The sequence below is a fragment of the Pleurodeles waltl genome, chromosome 3_1, assembly GCF_031143425.1.
Source record: "Pleurodeles waltl isolate 20211129_DDA chromosome 3_1, aPleWal1.hap1.20221129, whole genome shotgun sequence".
Classification (NCBI taxonomy): domain Eukaryota; kingdom Metazoa; phylum Chordata; class Amphibia; order Caudata; family Salamandridae; genus Pleurodeles; species Pleurodeles waltl.
Genome location: NC_090440.1, coordinates 1,705,727,028 through 1,705,753,486, shown reverse-complemented (window position 1 = coordinate 1,705,753,486; position 26,459 = coordinate 1,705,727,028). Strand labels below are relative to the sequence as shown.

Below are 26,459 nucleotides of genomic sequence, written 5' to 3'. Positions count from 1 at the left end.
GGTGCATATACACAGAAAAAAGCACCATTCACTCACACAGAGGACAGCGTAAGACATCCAAGCAGGGTTAAATATAACGCACCCACACAAAGCTGCAGTCATGCAAGGTACGACACACTGCCCTCAAATAAAGCACACAAAACTGCATTCTCACAGAGAACATAACCCAGAACACACGCAGAGCAAGTCACACTGCAGCCAGCATACCCCGCAGCACAGCCTAGGGAATCCAGAGAATGCACAGGGCATTACATCTGCACGGAGCACCACACCCTGAACAGACCAAAGTGCACCACACCCCATCGCCTCAGTGTGCAGCAGACACCATTTATACAGAAGACATGGTGCCACCCAGCAAACACACCGAAAACAGGACACACCGCTAACACAGACTACTACACACTGAATATACTAGACTCTTTATTCCCCTTGAGCACTCCCTACCTACATTGACACAGGACAGTGTAATTTACATCCTCGTAGAACATAGTATACAGCAGATTCTGCTACATTCACACAGACCACGGCACAATTATTGTACATATGCCAGAGAACTCTGAATCCACAGAGGTATCACCACACAACAGCCACAAAGAGTGGAGCATACTTAATTTTTATAAACATTGCACAGTTTAGGCAATTCACAGTACATAGCTCAGACAAAGTAAATTAATTCCATACATACCCCCGCTTATCCACACAGGGACGACTGTAATGCAGTCCCATATGGTACTGTACACCGTATTGTTACAGAGCATTGCATACTGCATCTCCAAAGGCTCCATTGTTGTATATCCACATAGAGTACAGCACTCTGCACCCACCCACAATACAGCACACTACATCCACATGGAGCACAGCGCACTGCATTCAGACAGTGTACAGCACACAGCATCCATAAATAATACACTGTCAACTTAGAGATAGCGCATGGCAAATATTTAGAAAACAGTGCATTTGCTCAGATTACAACATAGTGCATCTACTCAGAGCATATTACAATGCATCTACACACCGTGTGGCTTTGTGCATTCACACAGAGAACATGATATTGCATCCAGACATAGTATGCTGCAACCACAAAGATTACAGTACCTTGTACTCCCACACAGCTCTTGCATACTCTATCCAGAGAGCACATCGCAATGCGCCTACAGAGAGCACAGCAATGTACATCTACACAGAGAACAACTTGTGGTATCGACATAAGGCACAGCACATTTCATTTGCACAGGACAAAGCACACAACATCAACAAAGAACACAAGGCATTCAATCCACAGCACAGTGCATCTACACAGGGACAGCACAATGCATCAAAACACAGATCACCCTCCATTCACACAGTGCATCCACTCAGAGCACAGCGTAATGTAAACACACACAAGGCTATTCACAAAGTTAACTTGCACCTGCGGGTGAAGTACATGAGTACGTTTACACATACATTTTTGAGTAACAACTATTTTTGGCTATTCACCATTTACAAGAGTATAGTTACTCTTAAGCACTGATACTCAAAGTACGGCCCGGGGGCCGCATGCGGCCCTCCTGACCTTTACATGCAGCCCTGGTCAATAGCAGCAATGGACTGCTAGTTACCTAATTCAGCACTAGCATACAAAGATGTCACATAAACAGGCAATCATTTATTTAAAGGTTAACGAAGTAAAAGAAAGGAACACCTTCATTTTAAAGACATCTTGCAGCAAAAATCACTTAAAAATTCAAAACGGGTCCTTTTATTTACAAGCAGAACCGTTTCACCTTAGTACATCGGATTATATATGTGCATTCACAAGTATTTATTTTTTAAAGTGATAGTTTAAAAAATGGATTTAGGAGCACTCACCCCCCACAATGAGACCAATGAACTAAGACGCAAGCCAGTTGTTACGTGCACTCTTTCGGTGGCCTGGGTTCTTCTTATACATGAACACCATTTTAGTTTATTAAACCAAACACAGGACAACGTTTTGTATGGTGCACATCCTGACGTCGTGTATTTTAAGGCCCTCTTATATGTGAAAATGAAGAAAAAGGAGTGCTATAGAAATAAAACAATTGACTAGAATCACACAATTTGGTTAAGTGGGGAAGCTGGGATTAATCCTAGGTTTTCTTGTTACACATTGTGCAGTTCAGCCACTAAATGCTTATGCTTTGCTTCCCCTACACCCTCCTTACCGACAACCTCCCTCTTCCTCCCACGCCACCCCCCAAGCCCCTCACTGCTGGCGTTAATGCAGCCCTCGCTCACATTGTAGACCAAAGATTTTGGCCCCTGGGAAAATGTTTGTGAGTACCTATGCTCTAAAGTATAGATTTATGTACCGCCACCCTCTGGAACAAGGGATGGAGACAAATTTACAAGTGTAAGTTATTACAGCCAAAAAGGAGCAGTAGTAGGTCCAGTACCACACATCGCCAACTAATGATACTGCAATACACTTCCAAAGAAAATAACGGAGACATATACTTAAAATAGAATCCCATAAGAAATATTATTATATTAAGATAATGTATCTTAACTTTTTAAATATATAAAATTAATGATAAAAATAAAATTGTAAATATAATTAAACATAAATATGATATGATCGAATTTTTAATAATCTTTTTACATTTAAAAATATAGGGACTTTTACATCATAAATAATGATCAAATTGCTTTAAGATAATTCTATGCACAGCCTTTTCTCATTTTTAATACATAATAAATCAAAATAAATATGTTTTCTTCATGTGAATTGTTTTTAAACTCTTAAATAATGTTAATTTAATTAAATATATTTTAAGTATTTAATTCAAATTTAAGTTAATAGTGATGTAAGATTTTTATTTTGTTGTACATTTAAAATAAATATATAAAATTGAATTACAGTATTTAACTTAAAACTATTTTTACTACTTTAAAAGTGTGATGAACTATTAAAATGTTCCCTGTACTTTATCATATCAAGAGTTGATCTGAATACTGCTAAGTAGTCAACTTACGTTTTTGAGGATTGATCTGTGAAAAAGATAGGAGAGGTGGAGTTGGATATTTACATTTGTCAGTTTGGGAACTGCATTTTGCAGTTTATTGTAGTTCTACTTTATGTACTACAAAATGCAGTTTGTGAATCAGCCCAATTTCTGCAGACCTGTGCATCCAAACAACACACAGTACATTACCATGCACAATAGGCCAGGTAAGCTGCATGCAAAGAGAGCACAATGCACTGTATCCGCATAAACAATAGCAATTTGTACCACCAGAAAACACTTTTTGCTCCACAAAACATACAGGAGATAGCTTGTGCCCCAGCGCAACAGACTGCTTTCACACAGAGTAAACAATACAACATCCATACAGACCTAAGCACACTAAATCACACACAATACATGGCATTAACTCTGCACCCATACAGTAAATGGATTGGTACAGCACATGGCCTCCCCAGAAAACACAGTGCACAAGTTCGGCAAAGAGGATCAAGTTTTTTTGTCCTTTAATTCTTTGCGCACTGGTGTGAAATTAAACTGTGCAAACGGGCCCTTGTGTTTGTTTCCCAGTTCTATGATAGACACGATTTTGGGGACCAGCTTTATCCATATCTCAGATTTTATTTTTATTTTTATATAACTCTGTTTTATTGAATTTATCAGAAACAACCAACATAAAAATAAAACAGACAGTGCATTTTCATATGAGAAATCTGAATGTCCATTATTCTCCTAGGCGGAGGCTGATGAAACCTGTAGGCAGAAACATGGGACATCTCCGAGCAGACCAGCAATACCCTCCCCTCCTCCAGGACCACCTATGTAACCAAAGCATTTATACACCTAATTTTCAGCATAACTCTTTTACCACAGTTGGTTGTCACTTATACACATAGCATAACATACCATGATCAAGGGTCCTCATCTGTGCTCCAATCAGAACCGGACTCCTGGGTTTCAGTGAAGCGTTCTAACAGTGCACTCTAGGCCGTTGTGTTCACCAATGCCCCTTCTTCCCTGCGTGTGAGTCTCATATTTTGTTCTTCAGCTACACCCCATTCCAAAACATCACAGGACCAATGAGTGGGGGATGGACTGCGCGTACCCATCCAACCCATAGCCACCCTTCGGTTAGCCATGACAAGAGCAAGCTGCGTGAATCTGTAAGGAACACGTCTACCCGAGGTCTCTGTATGATACCCAGGAGGCAAGCCGAAGGCGTCGCCTCGAGTCCCAGACACGTAGTGTAGCTGTTCAGACCCAGTACATTAAACTGTCAACCCATGTTTAGATTGTAAAGCCACCCCTCCCTCTTGGGCCCATACTCTAGCCCCATACCCAAGATCTCACACTCAACAATGCACTGCCAGTATAAACGTCAAACCGTTGAAAACGTACACAAACTTTGCAACCCCAAACCTCTGCACCCACCCCGGATGAACAGTAAAACATGCTTATTAAAATATACGGTAGATCTATATATATGTACGCCGCCAGGACAACAGATCACTCTCCAACACCCAAAAAGCCTACCACAACTGTGGAAGTGAACCCCCCGTCCCCACCAGTAGACAGAGTGCCTTCCACCCCATACAAACAGTATCTAGGATAACCTTCTCCCCCCTCAACCATGCAATACATAGACATATGAAGCCCCTTAAAACAACTTCCATAAAAGTTCATGACTCCCAATCATGCCGGGCAGAGGCCATATGTCGAACACAGGGCCCTCGGATGAGCCGCACAAACAGTCTCTTCCAGGGACCCACATAGTCAATAATCAACAGATAGCAGCCCAGCCTCCACGTCCAATGGACCAGCCAGTTCGACAACCTGCTCAGGATCTACTCTCGCCATAGTAGCATCCAACTGTATTTCAATTCTGCTGATAGAGTCAGAGACATCATCGTGCTGTGCAGAGACCCGTGACAGGCCATCTCCATGCCTCCTCCAGTCCTAACCATCCACTCGAGAAGTGCGAGCCAAACTGACTCCAGACTGCCCGGAAGGGCCCGGGCCAACCTTATCCCACATCTCCAGCTGCCTCCAGACATCCCTAGGGTGCTAAAAAAATTGTGTTTTACCATCGGAAATCACCTTCAGACATGCTGGATACAACAACATGTATCTGATGTTCATGGCTCAGAGCTTGGCCTTCACCTCCAGAAACCCTGTGCGGGAAGAATGGACCTTATTTGAATAGTCAAGGAAGATGGAAATCTTGTGATTCTCAAAGACAGCCCTATCGCTCTCATGGGCGGTTCGTAGAATACAGTCCCTGTCCTTATAGTTCAGGAGGTGTGCAATGATGGCCCTCTGCGGTGCCCCAGGCCGAGGAGGAGCAGCCAGAGCCCTGTGAGCCCGTTCCACCACAAACACCTTGGACAACCCCACCGGCTGCAAAACTTCTGTGATCCATTGTTCAACAAAGCTTTCCACCTTGTAGTCCTCCGCATGCTCCGGAAAGCCAAGGAGGCGCACGTTGTTCCGTTGTGATCTGCCCTCTGCCTCCTCCAGTCGCGCCTCTAATGTCCCAACTGTTGATGTGACCTGAGTCATCTGCGTGCGCAGCTCACCCACCTCTGTCTGTAAGTCCACGAAAGACCCCTTGGCCACCTTGACCTTGTAAGATACCTTGCGAAAGTCAGCCCGCAGGACGTTCACCTCCACGGCCACCGTTTCTATTTTTGCCTCCCGGGCCACTCTTGCGCCATGAATGGTAGCTAGCAACTCAGCACGCGTGGGCTCCCCCACTGTGGCCGTCGCATCCAACACCTCACCCGACCGTCCTGTGCGAGTCTGTCTCTGTGCTGCAGAGCAGGGGTAGTATATTGTGACAGCACAGAGTGCCGATGACACCCCCTCTTACCTCCACAGAGGGGTAATAGGATATGTTACCACCAGGTCACTTGAAATCCACTGTTTAGTTCAAGTGTCCACCATAGGAGCCCCCAAATGCCCGCGCCGCTGTGTCAACCACTTCAGCCCAGCGTGGGCAGGTGCGCATACCACGCACAGGAGCACAGATCCAAGTCCTCCATGCCTCCGCACACACTCCAGAGGTAGGAAAACAAACACCTCACCGTGGCCACAAAACCATCTGTCGCGCCCCAGTATGGCCTCCCTCAGCGCCAGCCACCAGAAGGCCCTGCAGAGGAGCACGCCAACCCATGCCACTCCCTCGGGACCCAGCCTGGGCCCCCGACCACCCCTGCTCCCGTCTTGTGGCCCACCAACACTCCTGAGCAGACGCCACACCTTGAGGCAATCCAGAGACAGGGGCACACGAGCCCCCCTCACCTCCCTCACCAAGGGGATTCATTATGGAGCGGGTCTGTAGCCACGCCTGCCCTAGCCGACCTCACTGCTGACTTCAGTGGGGGGGAGGAGTAGCCCCAATCAATCCCCCCACACACTCCAAACGCCCAGTACGGGCTGATTGGCCGCTGCGCCCGCCACCCAGGGCAGCCATGGGCCCATCACAAGGGCACAGACATACCTGTACAAATAGGCCAGATTCCGTGCTCTAATCTCGGAGCTCTGACAGGGGCAAAAAAGCAGGAGGGGGCCGCCGATGACTTCTGGGGACCACTCACCTGCGTCGGGGGGCTCCTGGCTTTCATCACTCAGGATTCCTGCAGGAGAACTTACTGGATGGCGGAGCACACTGGAGACGCGTCCTGCCGGCCATCTTAGTTGGCCACCGAGAAATGGTTATGGTAAAACTAGTAAATTATCAAAATACCTTTAACTACATCTGCCACTCTCAGAGAAACTATTGTCTATATATTTAAAAAAAAATCCCAAACAAAAGAAAAAATTGAATCAGCAATTATTCAGACATACTCATCCTCGATCAGTAATGGTGGTCTTATTCAGGGAACTATGTGGAACAGTGCAATGTCTTTACCTTGAGCAATTCATTCTCTTCTAAACCCCAGTGCTCATTGTAGTCACTGAGCCTGTAACTTTCATGCTCACATTCAGAGATGGTCGGTAACTAGAGGGTGGGATATTGTGACCAGAATTACTGATTCGATATAGAGTTACTGGCCTGTATACCTCCCCATAGCTACCAGACATTATGATTTTCTAAGCTGAAACTGGAGACATATTTGGGTCTATGAATTACTGGGCCCTTTCCTACATACAAATTTGGGGTCAGCAGGTGCAAAATGTGTGGGACAGCACTGGGTTTTACCAGGTGTCTTCCTGCACCCAGTCAAACTTGGACTTGCACAGCCTCGCATCTCCTGTGGGAGTACAATGTTGAAAAACTCAGAAAGTGAGCCTAAGTGGGCATCTTACTAGCTCAGGGTGCTCTGCAAAATAGAGTCAATGGGAGTCATTTGGAATTTGACAGATGTTGGACATTCACAATATATTGGCAAATGTTCCATCAACCTATTTAAAGTACATAGATAGGTATGCCCTGCATTCTCTAACCTCTAAATAACATCCTATTGCCTTGATTTTGGTTCTACTTAAACTCACCCTAGATGGAAATGTACGTAGCCTTTTTCTGTGCAATGTTACCTTTGATAGAGTTTCTCTATTCAAAATGAGAAGTGTATGCAGCTTTTGTCTCATCCGGTTGACTTTTGGTGAAATAAATTTTTGCTAAAAAATAACTATTTTTCAGACAACGTGTAAAAATATTAAACGGAGTCAAAGTCGCAAAGTTTCCCAAAGACCTTTCAATTGGTTGGAATCATTCTGTTTTTTTTCATTTCACTTTGCATCTGGAAATCGCTTAGGTAAAAGAGCTATTTTCATGTGTTAGACATGGGGTCTTTGGTTGACAGTCAGGTTACCACCCCTGTTCAAGTAAGGCCCCTCACGCTAGTCAGGGTAAAAGAGAATCACCCTCAGCTAACCCCTGCTTACCCCCTGGTAGCTCGGCAGAGAGGTAGGCTTAACTTCAGGGTGCTAGGTGTAAAGTATCTCTACCAACACACACAGTAACTCAATGAAAACACTACAAAATGACACAACACAGGTTTAGAAAAACAGGAAATATTTATCTAAACAAAACAAGACCAAAACGACAAAAATCCACAATACACAAGTCAAGCTATCAATTAAAAATCAAAAAAGAGTCTTCCAGTAGTTTTAAACACACATTAACACCGTTAGCGTGAAAATGTACCTTGGGTGCATCAGAAATAACCCTGCACGGGTGAATGTGCATCAAAAAGGGCTTGCGGTGCGTCGATTTCACTCACGAGCGAGACCTTGCGTCGTTTCTCCTTTCGTTGGGTCAGGGCGCGTCGGGGTGCGTTGTTCCTTCTCTCCGCAGGAGAGCAATGCGTTGATCTGGTCAGAACTCTCGGGTCCGGGCAGGCCTTGTGTTGTTTTTACACGCCCAGCGGTGTTTGCGTCGGAAATACAGCCGCCCGATGATCCGAAAACCACACACCGCGGGTTGCGATCTCCCAGCCTCCGTCAGCGATGTTGCGCGTCGTTTCTCCAGCTGCGTGTGTCGATTCTTCGGTCACGTTTCCAGCGAGCGTCGATTTTCAGCCGCGGAGCCGGCGCCACGTCGTTTCTTCAGCTGCAGATCGGACTTGCGTCGATCTTTTCCCCGCATGGCACTCTGTGCGTGGATTTCCTCCTCTTAGGCTGCCAGCTTCTCCTTTTAAGGTCCCAGGAACTGGATGGGCATCACAGGGCAGAGTAGGAGTCACTCCAGAGACTCCAGGTGCTGGCAGAGAGAAGTCTTTGCTGTCCCTGAGGAGGCAAGCTCTAAATCAAGCCTTTGGAGAGTTCTTCACAAGAAGGAAAGCAACACAAAGTCCAGTCTTTGTCCTCTAGCACAGGCAGTATCAGCAACTGCAGCATAGCTCCACAAAGCACAGTCACAGGCAGGGCAGCTCTTCTTCCTCAGCTCTTCAACTCTTCTCCAGGCAGAGGTTCTTCTTGTTTCCAGAAGTGTTCTAAAGTTTGTGGTTTTGGGTGCCCTTCTTATAGCCAATTTCTACTTTGAAGTAGGCCTACTTCAAAGCAAAGTCCCTCTTGAATTTGAAATCCTGCCTTGCCCAGGCCAGGCCCCAGACACTCACCAGGGGGTTGGACACTGCATTGTATGAGGGCAGGCACAGCCTTTTCAGGTGTGAGTGACAACTCCTCCCCTCCCTCCTATCACAGATGGCTCATCAGGATATGCAGGCTACACCCCAGCTCCCTTTGTGTCACTGTCTAGTGTGAGGTGCAACCACCCCAACTGTCAAACTGACCCAGACAGGGAATCCACAAACAGGCAGAGTCACAGAAATGGTAAAAGCATGAAAATGCTCACTTTCTAAAAGTGGCATTTTCAAACACACATTCTTAAAATCAACTTCACTAAAAGATGTATTTTTAAACTGTGAGCTCAAAGACCCCAAACTCTACTTGTCCATTTGCTCCCAAAGGGAATCTACACTTTAATCAGATTTGAAGGTAGCCCCATGTTAACCTATGAGAGGGACAGGCCTTGCAACAGTGAAAAACGAATTTAGCAGTATTTCACTGTCAGGACATATAAAACACATTACTATATGTCCTACCTTAACCATACACTGCACCCTGCCCTTTGGGCTACCCGGGGCCTACCTTAGGGGAGTTTGACATGTAAGAAAACGAAAGGTTTAAGCCTGGAAAGTGGGTACACTTGCCAAGTCTAATTTACAGTTGAAACTGCACACACAGACACTGCAATGGCAGGTCTGAGACATGATTACAGAGCTACTTATGTGGGTGGCACAACCAGTGCTGCAGGCCCACTAGTAGCATTTGATTTACAGGCCCTGGCACCTGTAGTGCACTTTACTAAGGACTTACTAGTGAATCAAATATGCCAATCATGGAAAAGCCAATTACATACACATTTTGTAAGGTAGTACTTGCACGTTAGCACGTTAGCACTGGTTAGCAGTGGTAAAGTGCCCAGAGTAACAAGACAGCAAAATCAGAGTCCAGTACACATCAACAACCTGGGGAACAGAGGCAAAAAGTTAAGGGAGACCACGCCAAGGTGAAAAGTCTAACATCATGCTTCTGTGAGCTTTAGCACTGGTGGCACACTGTGCAATAGTGCTTGTTGGTGCCCCACCAATGACCACCTCCGCCAAAGATTCCCTCACTAAAACCCTTTAACAGTGCCTCTCAAGTCTCCATAACCACTCTGTCTCAGATGCATTTAATTAGCTTTATAGCACCACTAATACCAGTGTTGGGTGTCAGAGCACTTTACATCCCACACACATTGCACAGAGACAATCAGTCATAGGTGTGTAAATCATGTCATCCATGCTGGTAGGCTAGACAATTTAAGACTGCTTGGTCTGGAGAAGCACAAACTCAGAATTTAAAATGTAATGTCATGGTTGGGGGTTCTGTTTAATGGTGAGAATTGATTTCGACCCAAATGATCCCTTTTTGCAACATTAGGATAATGAAAGACTGGGGGAAAAAACATAGCACTCTAACCTGTACCCTGCAGTATGCATGCAGTTCCTTGATGACAGTTAATAGCTTACTGTTCTATATTAGGATTTTAACTTATAAACTGCATGTAACAAAACAAACTCTCTGAGAAAGATAGTAACCCAGTGACCTATTTGAGTTGTATGGACTTTGTGAACTGCATGGTACACATTCTTTGCATCAGGCATATTAATCCTCTGTGCCACCTTAAAACTCCTACTAGAGAAAACTCAAATCTCTTTCGAAGCAGAACATTATTCGCCAGAGTTATTTTTACATTTTTGTTGTTGCCTGCAAATTACTGGAGGCAAGGAAAACTGCAGCGGGTGCTTTTAAATCCATAATATATTTGCCAACACAACTCTCTCACTGAAGTCAGTGCTCAGTGCGGTGGCACCGGTTGCACTGTCCTAGAGCCGGCCCTGGGCTGCACAGACATGTTGACTCTGACTGCTGCTAGGAAAGTTACACCACCTCCTCAGGAGGACATCCCTTGCTCAGTGGTGGCTCCCACTGAACGGGGTGGGTTAAAAAAAGAATTAAATAAAAAAACACTTACCTGCTCCTTTGAGAGACGTGTTTGTTTCCCCTTCGTCCTCTTCCCAGCAGCACCCAGGCACCCACACAATCACGACGCTGCTGCCACCAGCATGACAGCAGCACCGTGATTGGTGTGAGCAGCCTGGTTCGGTGCTCACACAGGGAGTGGGAGCCTGTGCCCTTTCTCACAGCCGGGTGGAGAGATTCAAAGTGTGCATGTCTGTTTGGCCGGCCCAACACAGACAGCCAAACAGACATGCGCACTTATGGTGCACATACCCCTCCTCCTCCAGCCCTCCAGCCAGTCCCACCCCACCCTAACCTGGCTCCCAGGAAAAATAAAATAAGAACATTGCGTTATTATCATTTTATTTTTCCTCTTACTGAATGTAGTGAGGCGACTCTCCTCGCCTTAGCGGAGGAGGCGCCGCTCCCTCAGCAGCGCTGCACTGAGAGTTCAATTATGCAATTGAGTCTCGTATTGCTCCATGAAAGTGAACATACCGAAGGATTTTTTTTGGGCGGCCAAACATTATACACTTTATTAAATTACAGAGTTTTGCAAATGTATTGACACGAGACCACAGATTTTAAAGAGAATTCTGAAGAGAAACAAAAACTTCTTACAAATATTCAGTGCAACAGCGATTATACGCAGCAGCAAAGCATGTATACACCTAGGACAGTGGTTCCCAACCTGTGGTCTGGGGACCCATGGGGGTCCGCAAAGCCTGCTCATGGGGTCCGCGACTGCTTAGAAAATTAAATAATAGTTACAGATTAGGTCCCCAGTTTTCTGTAATGAATTAGTGGGGAGGTCCTCGGATTCCAATAATGATTCAGTGGGGGTTCCCGGGTTCCAGTAATGATAAAGTGGGCGTCCACAGAAGTCAAAAGGTTGAGAACCACTGGCCTAGGACATAATATGCCCCCAGTCCCCTCGCGCTAAAGGAGTTTCCTGCTGTCAGTCATTGCCTGTCAGACCGCCCTTCAGACAGGTGCAGGACCCATTCTTTATGGCCAGCGTCACCAGAACACTGTTCCTCTTCCCATCTCGTTTCATCCTCACTCAGCATAAATTCAGATACGACCTAGAAAAGGGATTCCACTGTAAAGGATTCGCTCCAGCTGAAGGGCCGGAAACGTTGGCCCCTGTGATGTAACAGCCTCGCAGGTAGACACCGTTATTAGAGAAGACGGGCTGAAAATGGAAGTCAGTGCCTGAAAGGTCTTTAACCTGTATGAGGTATGAATGATTAGAGCGCCTAAAGGGCCCTTTGGCGTTTCCTGGCAGGTGAGTGTATGTGTTTCCCTAACAGTGAGTACCTGTGAGGGCCGGGAGGTCTGCGGTAGAGCCAATCGCGTGTCAGGCATGCCTGACATATGGCAGACTGTGCCCGAGCTCCGTAACGGCGCTTGAGAGGCACCGGCCTGTCGAGGAATCCTCGGCTTTCTTTCCACCTCTGACCCCGAGGGAGGTCAGAGCACAGAGACTGTCTTGTCACCGAGCAGAGCAGACATACATTGTCGCACACCGGCTCCCACTTACCCGATGCGGAGTCTTCCAAACAGCTGCTACCTTCTGTGACACCGCAAAGAGCAATGGAGGAGGGGTGGGATGCAGGAGGAGAGGGGAGACGCCTTCTGCTCTCTACCAGTCCAGGGTTCCGTGATCCTACTAAGACTTGCTATTTCTCTCTCCAGCTCACCCCTCAGCCAACCACCCACACACCCTCCACCCGGGCGCGCCCTTGCCGACTAGAGCTTGAACACAGGCAGTGGAAAGAGGACAGATTCACAGGGGTTTATTTGCGAGAGAATTCCACCGCCGGACCATCACTTTTGTTGACCCTCCAGCGGCGCAAATCTCTCAACAATACCTACAGGGAGTGCAGAATTATTAGGCAAATGAGTATTTTGACCACATCATCCTCTTCATGCATGTTGTCTTACTCCAAGCTGTATAGGCTCGAAAGCCTACTACCAATTAAGCATATTAGGTGATGTGCATCTCTGTAATGAGAAGGGGTGTGGTCTAATGACATCAACACCCTATATCAGGTGTGCATAATTATTAGGCAACTTCCTTTCCTTTGGCAAAATGGGTCAAAAGAAGGACTTGACAGGCTCAGAAAAGTCAAAAATAGAGAGATATCTTGCAGAGGGATGCAGCACTCTTAAAATTGCAAAGCTTCTGAAGCGTGATCATCGAACAATCAAGCGTTTCATTCAAAATAGTCAACAGGGTCGCAAGAAGCGTGTGGAAAAACCAAGGCGCAAAATAACTGCCCATGAACTGAGATAAGTCAAGCGTGCAGCTGCCACGATGCCACTTGCCACCAGTTTGGCCATATTTCAGAGCTGCAACATCACTGGAGTGCCCAAAAGCACAAGGTGTGCAATACTCAGAGACATGGCCAAGGTAAGAAAGGCTGAAAGACGACCACCACTGAACAAGACACACAAGCTGAAACGTCAAGACTGGGCCAAGAAATATCTCAAGACTGATTTTTCTAAGGTTTTATGGACTGATGAAATGAGAGTGAGTCTTGATGGGCCAGATGGATGGGCCCGTGGCTGGATTGGTAAAGGGCAGAGAGCTCCAGTCCGACTCAGACGCCAGCAAGGTGGAGGTGGAGTACTGGTTTGGGCTGGTATCATCAAAGATGAGCTTGTGGGGCCTTTTCGGGTTGAGGATGGAGTCAAGCTCAACTCCCAGTCCTACTGCCAGTTCCTGGAAGACACCTTCTTCAAGCAGTGGTACAGGAAGAAGTCTGCATCCTTCAAGAAAAACATGATTTTCATGCAGGACAATGCTCCATCACACGCGTCCAAGTACTCCACAGCGTGGCTGGCAAGAAAGGGTATAAAAGAAGGAAATCTAATGACATGGCCTCCTTGTTCACCTGATCTGAACCCCATTGAGAACCTGTGGTCCATCATCAAATGTGAGATTTACAAGGAGGGAAAACAGTACACCTCTCTGAACAGTGTCTGGGAGGCTGTGGTTGCTGCTGCACGCAATGTTGATGGTGAACAGATCAAAACACTGACAGAATCCATGGATGGCAGGCTTTTGAGTGTCCTTGCAAAGAAAGGTGGCTATATTGGTCACTGATTTGTTTTTGTTTTGTTTTTGAATGTCAGAAATGTATATTTGTGAATGTTGAGATGTTATATTGGTTTCACTGGTAATAATAAATAATTGAAATGGGTATATATTTGTTTTTTGTTAAGTTGCCTAATAATTATGCACAGTAATAGTCACCTGCACACACAGATATCCCCCTAACATAGCTAAAACTAAAAACAAACTAAAAACTACTTCCAAAAATATTCAGCTTTGATATTTATGAGTTTTTTGGGTTCATTGAGAACATGGTTGTTGTTCAATAATAAAATTAATCCTCAAAAATACAACTTGCCTAATAATTCTGCACTCCCTGTATAAGGCCAGGCAAAGCTTTGTGTGGCTTTTCATGGCCTCATAGATATGGAGTAAGGCAAAGCAGCACAAGTCGTTGCGTTGGCTTACTCTGTGCAAGGGGGGCATTCCATGGGCGTTGCGGAGGGGTTTCCCACACAACACTGATGGATTTTGACACTGCCCCAGATTTACTTAATGAAGTAAACCTGGGGCGGCGCCAAAACCGTACGCCTCCCCAGAGCAGGCGTAACAAGGCACAATATTTTTATTTCTCCTCTTTTTTTCCTCTTCTCATGCGTGCTGCATTCTGCATCACACACAGAAAGAGGAAAATGCCTCTTGGGATTGTTTTTGTGCAGTAAGGTACCAATGGTGCCCAGGTGCCTGTGTTGGTGCTAGGCAGCAATAGGAATGCACTGTATTGCATAAATAGAGTGCATTCCTGTCGTTTCACATTAAAGAAGGGCAGCGCAGCAAGAAGACTTGCAGCACTGCCCTACGCCAATTGCCCATAAATATGGGCCACAATGTGCAGCAAAACTAAACCCCTCTAAGGCCCCACACCCCTATCCCCTACCTCCTCCAGATACAACTAAGGATAGAATGAGAGAGGAGCACAATTTCCCATCTGGCTATTCAGAAACTGTGGGGCATATTTGTAAAAAAAAAAATCACGCAGCACGGCGAGTCACCTTGCTGCACTGCATGATAGGGAAAGGGCAGGAATGCTCAATACTTAATATTGTACAGCGCATTCTTGTATTTTCCCTGTGCTGGCGCACAATGTGCTGCCTAGCGCCAAAGCAGACACCCTTGCCTCATGATGTAAGAGTGCCTACATTGTGAACAGGATTATTTTTGTGCAGGAAGGGGCAACGTCCTGCACAAAAACAATCCTAAGAGGCATTTTCCTCTTTCAATGTGTGCTGCATTCTGCAGCACACATAGAACTTAGAACTGATGAGGAAAATAAAGATATTTCTCCTTGTTACGCCTCATTTGGGGAAGAGTAGGTTTTTGATGCATTTTGATGGTATATCTGGAACTGTGCCAAAATCCATGGGTGGGTGCTTGCGAACACCCATGCTCCACCCATGAAACGTCTTCCCAGAGCAGAGTAACGCAATGCATTGATTTGTGCTGCACTGCCTTACTCCAGATTTATCAAGACACACACAGCCATGCAAGGTGGCCTTGCTTGGTATGATAAATCTAACTTAAGAGATGCGTTGCTCATGTGCTCTGTTTCGTGGTGCAACTCTTTGTTACATATGACTATGGTGGTCATTCTGACCCTGGCGGTCTTTGACCGCCAGGGCGGAGGACCGCGGGAGCACCGCCGACAGGCCGGCGGTGCTCCAATGGGGATTCCGACCGCGGCGGTAAAGCCGCGGTCGGACCGGCACCACTGGCGGGGTCCCGCCAGTGTACCGCCGCCCCATTGAATCCTCCGCGGCGGCGCAGCTTGCTGCACCGCCGCGGGGATTCCGACCCCCCCTACCGCCATCCAGATCCCGGCGGTCGGACCGCCGGGATCCGGATGGCGGTAGGGGGGGTCGCGGGGCCCCTGGGGGCCCCTGCAGTGCCCATGCCACTGGCATGGGCATTGCAGGGGCCCCCGTAAGAGGGCCCCTACATGTATTTCACTGTCTGCTGCGCAGACAGTGAAATACGCGACGGGTGCAACTGCACCCGTCGCACAGCTTCCACTCCGCCGGCTCGATTCCGAGCCGGCTTCATCGTGGAAGCCTCTTTCCCGCTGGGCTGGCTGGCGGTCTGAAGGCGACCGCCCGCCAGCCCAGCGGGAAAGTCAGAATTACCGCCGCGGTCTTTCGACCGCGGAACGGTAACCTGACGGCGGGACTTTGGCGGGCGGCCTCCGCCGCCCGCCAAGGTCAGAATGAGGGCCTATATTTGTCCAGAGAGCGTGGTGCCAACTTTGAAAGGGCACAGTCATTGAGCTCCACTGTAACCTGCAAGGCCCTCATCATGAATAGCTCCGAAATTCTGCTGAGGATGAAAACCAGCATAACAGGATTGCAGTGTCCCTGCTCCTGTTGTCCAAGCTGCAGGAATTCAGCATATTTGACTGGGGCAAATCTCCCAGGCTGTGCTGGAAATGGAAAAAAATACTCTGGGAACTCATACATTGGCAGTCAAGGTGTAAGGTGTGGCAGCAGAAGGAGGGTGGAGTCACAAGGGGCAGAGTCAGGAATAGCAGAGTCTGAAGGTCAACATATATATATATTTTTTTTTAATCCTACTGCAAAGAAATTTACAACAAGGACAATGTGACAGTGAATATTTTCTGGTTTACTTACTTGGTCATAAGAGTCTGCATTTAAAAGTATCTTATGGGCATAAGGCACTGTCTACAGACAATGCTTCACATGGGCAGGCACTGTCCAGTACGGAGTGCCTGGACTTCTTTAATTTGAATGCGAGAATACCTGCACTTCTCAGCACTACTGCAATACATTAAACAAGAAAGTACTGCCACTTCTCAGGAGCAAACAGCTACTCGAAAAAATTAAATACCTGCATTTCTGTATAGCCATTTAAAGCACTGTCTACATAGATCTTTTTGTGCCCAGCAATTTTCACAGCATAATAATAACAATAAGATAACTCAGGCGGTCAATCTACTTGCTGGAGAGATTCGTGTTTTGCCCAGTCATAGTTTTGCCTCGCAAAGTAGCATAGAGGGTTAATGTACCTGCTGAATAGCACCTTATGTACTATGCAGATCACAGATTTGTATTTTATATAGATAGCTCAGTGGGTAGTTTATAAGGTAGAATATTATTGTTTTTTTTCACAATCATTCCTTATTCTAAGGTTTTTGAAATAGGGTTCCTTTGGGTAGTAATAAAGTTTTATTAGTACAGACAACACTAACAGCTGAATTACCTTTTAAAGCCTAATGTTATGTTTCTCCAGACTATGCTGTTTTAGCATTTAATGCATACTAGTAGGAGTGATATGTGACCCTTAAACTTTTTGACCCTCATTGGTTTATGTAACATGTTCTGTACATTGATTTACACACGTGTATGATTTACTGTCTGTATAATGTGTTTGTGATATGTAAAGTGCCCTGACACCCTACAGTGGCATGATTAGTGCTATAAAACAGATTACATTAAAAACAACAAGTAAATGCTATTCAAAGCACATATATTCAGATACATCTGACATTCTTACATTGGGTGCATATCTTTTACATACAAGGGTTGAACAAAGTCAGGGTCCTGCCTCCAAATCATAGCTTCCATTAAGCACTTGTGAAGTGATAACATGCTGTATGCCTTTAGTTCACTCCAATGCACTGGTATACTGGTGCTAGGCTCCAGTTACCTCTTAGCAATGATCATACTCGGACAAAAGGAGCACTTTGTTTTTAACCCATCTGGAAGTGAAAATAAGAAAGCCCCCCATCATTGCCTGCAGGTTGCTACTCCGAACAGAGAGCAGACCATGTGAGGGTGCTGCTCAACATATCCCTGTGACCAAATCACCAGGACAAATCAGTGTGTCTCAATGGGGCAGCTCGAATCCCAATCGGGCTCAGTAACAGTTGCCAAGTTCGAAATCCAGCTGGATGCCTCTGATTTCTTGCAATGCGTACAGGTTATACATGGAATAACCTGTCTACTGTAAAACATTGGAAATGCAGATTCACATGTTCGGTTTGGAAACACCAATTTTTGCATGCTTTTCCCTTTTCCATATGGGGCTATAAGGGATTGACTTATGATCTCATGATAACACCAGGACCAAATACCAATACATCTGTACTACCAGGTGCTGTACATATTACCTCCCTAAAGTCTAGGCCGCTGTTAATGATGACCTTAGTCTTAAAACGCTTGTGGAGCTACCAGATATCCTGACACTTTCCAAACAAGACAATTCAACACTCCCAAACACCAAAAGATGCTCCACTCTATCCAGGTCTACTAAAGACCTTTTCTTACAGTAATCAAAAAGTGTTCCTCTGATAATAATTTGAAGCAATTGACATATGGATGGCTTTTATCTAGAGATGCCTGTACACATCAAAAGCTATTTAACTGAAGCGAATGTACCACTAGGCTCCTTCTTTGTTTTTATTTTTGATCAGAAAAATGGTACTTCCAAACCGCTTAAATCTGTCCTCCACTCGGACAATCACACCTTTCAGCAAAATTTGATTAACCTTAGAATCTACCAAATCCATATGCTCTTCTCAAAAACAACTCCATTGGTCCTCCTACCTGTACCGGTGCCTCCATGAACTCTATCCTGAAATTTCTTACTGAGATCCAGGGATCCTTTGTAATCTATTGCCTTTTTTGTGAAAGAACCTCAGTATGAATCCCAACTTTCCTTGGGGCTGCTCCTAGTGGAGCAGGATAAAGGCTGATTTGCATGTAGCTAGGTATATTCTGGGGGTGGCATTGTGGGCAACAAACAAAGTACTGGGATTCGGTTCTGAGTAATTACCAGTGGCTAAGATTAATTCAAGCATCCCACCCACCACTTTTCTGTTTACTTTGGAGCTAATAGGAAAAGCAGAGGGGAAATAAGACACCCACGTCGTGCACCCTACTGCAAGGGGAGGCAGGAGCAGGTAAAACTGGTAATAAGAATTGGGGTTAATGGGCTCACATGTTTTGACTGCAATAAAATCACAACCAAAGACCATCACTTTCGTAGCATTAGCCTTAACAAAGCGGAGGGTCTTCAGTGTTGAAGGCCTTTTCACCACTAGCTTTAAGAGACAAGGGGATGACACTGAGCCCGGTGCAGGCGCTAGACACTGGCAATCAAGCATCACATTCAGAGCTAATTGTAACATTATTTCTGGCCAGTGATATTCCGTGTCAAACGTGTTATTTAGCCCAGATAAAAAGTAGCCATAAAACTAAGGGAGTTAAACATAAAGTCCCTTAATTTGCTAACCAAGGGAGTACCTTCAATCTTTCTTTCCCTATTTTTGTAGGGCTCGCTCTGCTGTTCGTAACTTCATTGTGTTGTATCTCATGCTGTGGTTTGATTCTGCGCTAAACTATACAGCGCTCTGTGCGTTTAAGGTTGAATACTCACACGCATTAAATGATGAAATAGGTCCTTATCTTGTCTTCCGAATCTTACGGTATTTGGTTAGAGTTGGCCAGGAATTCCAATGTGGCGGGTTCTCGCCTGAAATTAATGCTAGGGTGGTGATTGGTAGTTCGTAGATGCAAAAAACGGATTCAGACAGAAAGCCCCCCTTCCATGAAATCGTTATTAAAAGAAAACCCTAAATGAGGGAGGAAAAGTGTTGGTGTTTTGAAACCAATGCAGGTATATGATTTCGATTTACCTATTACCCTTTGTCAATGTGTTAGTGTTACTGCAAGCAAAAGGAGAACAGAATAGTAAAAGAAAGCTGTAGGGGCCGCAGCCCTCTTCTAGGGCAGGATGGAACACTCCACTCTGCATTCCTACTTGAGAGCAAGTGCAGCTCACTATGAGGGCGGGTGGAAGACTCCACTCTAACACTGACTTGAGGTGGCATGTGTCACTCACTGCTGAGGCCGGAAGGAAGGTTGTGCATCTGTGTACCTGGAACAGAACTGATGTTCACTGCCAAGGAGTATGCTGATTATGAGCAAGCACATTGTGTCTGTATAAGCGCCAGTAGCATAACGTAGCAAAGCACTAGCTGTAACTTATTTTTAGATTTGACTATGTCACCTTCAAAAACCGTGATTTCAGCTGAATGCACGCGTGAACTCACGTAAAGCAGCCTGGAGGCTTTCTGCCACGCGTGCTGTGTTCATGTGTTTTACTGCCACTGGGGTATTAACGCGCACTTCATCTCTGCTTCCCAGAAAAAGAAGAAAGGAAAGAAAGGCGGAAAGAAGAAAAAGAAGGAAAAAGATCTGACTGCAGACAGGTAAGTGGGAGATTATTCATTTTTTATCCTAGCATAAGGTCAGGGAAATAAATAGCGTGTGGGTAGAGAGCAACCTTATCTTTAGAAGAAAGCCTTTAATAATATAGCATGGAAATGCTTCACACAAGTATCTGCTGGGGCTGTTTTCTGTGCCCTAGGAGTGGAGTGGTATTATTTCTAACTCCTGTGTGTCCTGACACAGGGGATTCAAAATAAGCCATTCAGCCCAACCCCACCCTTTATGGAGCAGTCTTGACGGCCACTGGTGCCCAAATTAGGTCCAAGAGGGTGGGCCGTTACCTGTCAGAATGATAAGTTACGTAGTTAAGTTTAATGTAGACATGATAAATGTAAACTAAAATAATTTACATAGCGGTTAGCCTGAAATTCTGGACAGGATCATGGCCTACTAGACCTACTTTGGGCACCCCTGTGCTAGGTCATGATCATTTTCTTTTCTTTTTTTTAAATCACTCCAGATGCATTTCTTTGTGGCCTGGGTCTGTGCAAAGCACAGTGACCGAGCCCTCCTCATCTAGATATAAACTGCCCCATACAGCCTGATAGAGACCGATACAATGTGCTGTAAATAGATTTTTAACAACTAAGACTGTTATATTTTTGCCCTCGAGTTACCGTGCTATCATTGTCCAGCTTGTCTGTGCCTTGACGGGAAGGGAACAGCCACGCGCCCCCAAAGAAGCAGTCAGGCCTGCTTGTTAGCTCGAGCAGAGGGGCGTGGCCTAGCAGTTTGACATGCCTCTTCTTTATGGGCGCGGTCAGTTTTTGCTCCCGGGTGCGCATAACAGAATGATGCCGGTGAGGATAAAGGAGCAGACAGGTGGAGCGGGGCGTGGGTAGATAATTCTGGGCAGGCCGCCACACCTCTCCAGTTTCAAATACCTCTGTTCTTGACCCCCCCCTTCATGGGGACACTGGATCTCAGAGCTGGAACCCGACCCCCTTTCACATCTGGAACTGGGAGCATTGAGGGAGCACTTAGGGGTGGTGAGGTGAGCCAACTGTTACAGACGCTTGCTCCTCTGTTTGATCCGCAGAACCATTGATTCCCTGTACAAGGAGCTGGTGGAGGAAGGCCTGCTCATCCGGCCACAGGATGTGAGGCTGTCCGATTACATAGGTGAGTTCCGGAGACCGAGCACAACCTCCCCTCCTGAGCCTTGAGTGTGTAAGTAACTGCAGTGAGATATGTGACGTGTCAGAAGCTTAGGCCACATGATTACCACCTGACTCTCCCTTAGGCCTCACCAATCCCCGCCACCCTCTTCGGGGATCTCTGCCGAAGCATTTTTGGTGGTGTGGGTGCTGCAGAAATGATAGCTGCCAGGAAGAGGGAGGGATATGTGGTCTGCAGCGGATCAGGTGAAAACATTGGCATTTGGAGTGGGGAACTCTCCTTCTCAGAGTGGTCGAGTACACATAGTCTGACTATATTCAGGGCTATTAGAATTATGGAGCATGGGAGGACCAAATCATGCGGCACGATTGACTAATTATGTGACAAGAAAAGGCAAACTACGCCGTGTAATGGGGCGCATTTTGTGAGAGAAATGCTTCTTTATTTTGTGATTTTTGCTTACAGCATGTACACACACTCACGCTCTGAAGTATAATGGGCGTTCTTGCTCCAACATGTATGTGTACACACAGCCCAGTGGTCTCATCTTTGGAGTGCACTAAGCGTTAGACGCTAGTACTGAAACCCCTTGCCCAAAGGCTACTGTGCTTGAAGTCTACAGCCTAGGAAAAGCTCCTTGCCGTGGTCACATAAGGAAAGCTCTAACGACTAGTGGGCTGGCGACGTTTATGATAGGCCCTTACCCAGTTCCTGTGAAAGCCAAATCGGAAAAATGCTAATACGCTTCTAACAAACATTGGCAAAGCAAATAGGTTTGACTTGAAAGAGCTAATGCCTGGAAATAGCATTTGTGCATGCCTGTATTTGCACTTGCGGACTCACTAAAGCCCTACTTGTTTGTAAAACACACATAAGTATACAGACACACAAGCAAAACACCACACACAAGGGCATGTGCATGCAAATGAGCCTGCAGATAATTATCCACATACAAAGCACACAGAAAATTATACACACAAGCACATACAACACATACGTATGGACAAAACCATGGAAGTAAATATTCCCCCATGTTTATCTGCATCTCAGGCAGGGCTGCATCCTGTTTGGTCTGAGAATTCCAGAAGAGGGCGTCTTGGAGCTCCCAGTCATCTCTGCTCTTAGTAACACTCTATGGGGGTATGTCACTCTTGTCTGCTTCCCATGAGGTCTCGCTCGCTTGATACGGTATTGAAGCTGTGTGGAGCCAGACAATTCACTAAGCTGAAATGCTTTGTGCCCAGCTATGCGTCTTCCTGTGCCAGGGATGAGGCTCCCCATTACCAGGAGAGCTCAACAGCATCCACGAGTACACAAGAGTCAGCAACACATTGCATCCTACATGGCTGTCCTGTCACAGGGTGTGATTGGTCCTCGTCCTTTCGATCTGCAGTGTAAAAACGTCCAGAGCAGTGACACTGCCTTACTGTCGTAAAGTAGATGCTACACAAAAGTTACCAAGAAATAAAATAATCTGGGAAGAGAGACTGTCCAATGAGGGGAAATAATTCAAGGGAAAGAGAATATAGAGCAGAGCCTGAAAGGGAAGGACAAAGCTTAGCCAACGGAAGCACAAAAGATGAGAGAGAGTGCAAGGTCCATAATGGAGACAAGTTATTAAGAGAGCAGAGAAATTATGGGACTGGAAAGTGTGTTGGAGAAAGCTGAGACCAAAAGAAGAAATTGAAAGACAAACCTTCAGAGCATTCAGAGAGCAACACGTAACAGCTGCAGTGTGATAGGAGGAGCAAGCCAGTGAGGTAAACCAAAGGGGAGAGAGTGTGCGGGGGGTCGGGGTGGGTGGAGGATGAGATGAGACAACTAAACAAATAAGGAACAGAGGGGTAAGAGCGCCAGAGAGCTGAAATATTGTAATGAGGGTCAGATGAGCCTAATAGAGTAAAGTGCAGAAGAGAAATAAACCTTGGCAAAGCCAATTTGGCTTGCCTTTATAATGAAAGCTTTTTGCTTTGCCAATGTTTTTCTTTAAAGTATTAATTAGAAAAGTAAAAAAAAACAATTTCAAAACACTTAAGGAAAGGCAAATACATATTTTATGGTATCTGTAAAAGGTACATTGAACTGAATGTTTTCAATCTATACAAATGGCATGGTTTATGGTTTAAGACATTTCCCACTCAGGAAGCTCTGAATAACATTTAAAAATAATTAGAAAGTTCAGAATGTAACCAGCATCATTTCCTTTCCAGAGGATTCCACCTTTTCGTCCTCTGTAGTAGTCTAAGAAGCAGATTTATGGGCCGCCAGGAGAAGTATTGTGCAAATTAAACCTTCTGCCTAAGACCCCACCTGAGTGAATGCAGCAGATGGCCCTCCCCCCAGCGCATCAAAGCCTTTGTGTGCCAAAGCTTGTGCTTTCATGCACTAAATGAAAAGCAGGAGGTAAAACAAAAACAACCCTTAAAGTCTGCTCTTCAGCCATACCTCTACACAAATATCCCTGTTACTCTACTTTTACAGACATGCTGGGGTGGGGGTGCGGCACATCATAGTTATTTAGAACATTAGGGAGACAGCAGGCAATCACATGGACTCTTGTGTAGTGCTCAATAAAAAACAAAAGTATTTCCCAAAATATAAGCAGTGGGGGAATACAAGTCAGACTGTCAAAAGGATTGGTAAGAGGCAATGCTGCAGAGGAGGGGCAAGCATAAGAAGAGTAAGGCAAGTCATTAGGAAGCAAGCAAATACGAGTGACAATAAACCAGCCAATGGTAAGCAACCAGAGCATTATAAACCCATTATAAGTTTAAAATAGGTCTTTCGCAGACAAGCAGCCTGTGCTGTCTGGTTGGTAAAACCTAAAAATACCAGAGAGAGCAAAGACATATTGGTTGGAGAAACCATAGACAGCTGATGCATCTCTGTATGAAAAAACCTGGGAAGGGGTGCAACAACAAAGCTTGTTTTGTGACCTAATGTCATGTGTAACACCTTAAGTCAGATTGGCCTTTATACTCAACAAAACTTTGCATGCTGGTAATTTTGAGTCAGTGCTTACACTGTTAGGGTGGAAATACTACAACATACTGTTTGCTAAAAAGCCAGACTTGCTCAAAGTTGGTGACAGAAATGGCAGCGCCACATACCAAATATTCCACAAAACCGAGATTGAGGGGAGCCTGAAGATACTCTATGGATTATATAGATTTTTTAACTTGCATTGCATGTATAAATTCTCTCTGTCAGCGCCTTTGCACAGGTTGGGCCAGATTGTCCTGCCTACAGCGAAACTACATGTTAGAAACTCACCGAAACCGTAAGGAAGTCTTTCCATTTCCTGACAGCGTGGTCTTAGTGACATGTAGGCTCCCCTTCTGTCTGTCTGCAGATTATGCGTGGTTTTTCTATACCTGCACAAGATGTCAGGGTAGCGCATCTGTACGGTGGTTGCTCCAAGGGCATATCATGATGGGCTTTTCCACAGCAGTGCCGAGCACCTGTTTTTTGCATCTATTGTGCATAAAGTAAATAAAGTTAATTTATTTAGTTGTTGCTTATTTTCAGGTAAAATCCCTGGGAAACCTTGGACAAGGTTTGCCTCTTTCAGTTCCTCAGCTGAGTTGTCTGAAAATAAAAGCACTAGCTCAGACAAATATTGAGTTAAATGAAATAACCTTATGCACCGCAGTCGCATAAAATGGACACTTTGCGCTGCATCAGAAAAGCCCATCATGATATGGCCCTACTATGAACAGTGGCGCCACCTCAGAGCCAAGCGCTTGTTTTTTTGCATTTGCACTTTTAAACCTCAAACATACCACCTGGCATCTCTCTGAGTTAATGCAGGAACTTTAGAATAAACAAGTCAGAAAGATACAGAGGCAATGGCTGATCACTGTTTCTAACTTGTGCTATCTTTATTTCATGCATTAATTTTGAGAAATTCAGAGAAATGTGTCATAATTTTAGACACTTCAAACAAACAAGCATATGCAATGCAATGGGTCTCACGTTTGCTCCAGTTAGAGCTATTAGCGTTGTAAATTCCTAACTGGACTTTTCTTGCCACATAATTTGAAAATGAAAAGTAAAACAGATGACAGAAGCAAGCCGATTCAAAGCGCCACCGCCGCCATGAATGTGAGAGTTATTGGCTCCCTGCGTGAATGTCTAGAAAGGATCGAGGCTGAGATAAAGGCAAACCGAAACCATCACACGCTGCAACAGGAGGAAACGTGACATAGTGTGATGGCAACAATAATGTTCACTTAGTTAAATGGCCTGGGGAGGGAACTCAGCACACAAAGGAGGGGCATTTCACAATATGCACCAATAAAAATGAAGCATTTAAGACAAGCACAACAAAGAATGAATAACAAGAGTGAGTGTGGTTAAAAGCCCACTGAAAGATTACAACAGGCCAGAGCGATTACGCACTAGACCCTAACAAGCATTTGCAGTGCAATGGGTCTTGCGTTTGCTCGAGTTAGAGCTATTAGCGTTGTAAATTACTACAAGAGTTATTGGCTCCCTGCGTGAATGTCTAGAAAGGAGTGCGGTTGGGATGAAAGGCAAACCGAAACCAGAGAAAGGGCCATCACACACTGTAACAGGAGGAAGCGTGACGTAGTGTGATGGCCAACAAAAATGTTCACTTAGTTTATTCGCCTAGGCAGGGAACTCAGCACTCAAAGGACTGCACCAGTAAAAATGAAGCATTTAGGACAAGCACAACAAAGAATGAATAGCAAGAGTGGGTGTGGTTAAAAGCCTACAGAGAGATTAAAACAGGCCAGAGTGCTCATGCACTCGACCCTAAAAATCAGGCGCTTTGCTCTGCACTGAGCCAACGCAGCTCTCTATGATACAACCCCTAGAGCCATATCATGATAGGCTTTTCTGCTCAATGCGGAGAGGAGCACCTGTTTTATGCACCTTCACATTGTAATGTGAAGTTATATATAACCCAGTAGTTTTGTGGCTTAGTGCATTATTTGTGGACAGCACAGCTGA

The 26,459-nt window shown here is 45.4% G+C and overlaps 1 protein-coding gene across 3 annotated transcripts in view; it reads left to right on the top strand.

The window, feature by feature from the left end:
- The window catches only part of IQCA1 (IQ motif containing with AAA domain 1), a 692,773-nt gene that overhangs the window by 497,786 nt on the left and 168,528 nt on the right, over window positions 1-26,459 (top strand). For all 3 annotated transcript variants that reach the window (XM_069225557.1, XM_069225559.1, XM_069225558.1), the window contains 2 exons: window positions 20,280-20,344; window positions 21,403-21,485. In XM_069225557.1, coding sequence (XP_069081658.1) covers window positions 20,280-20,344; window positions 21,403-21,485 — 148 coding nt within the window. The remainder of the gene's footprint in view (window positions 1-20,279; window positions 20,345-21,402; window positions 21,486-26,459) is intronic.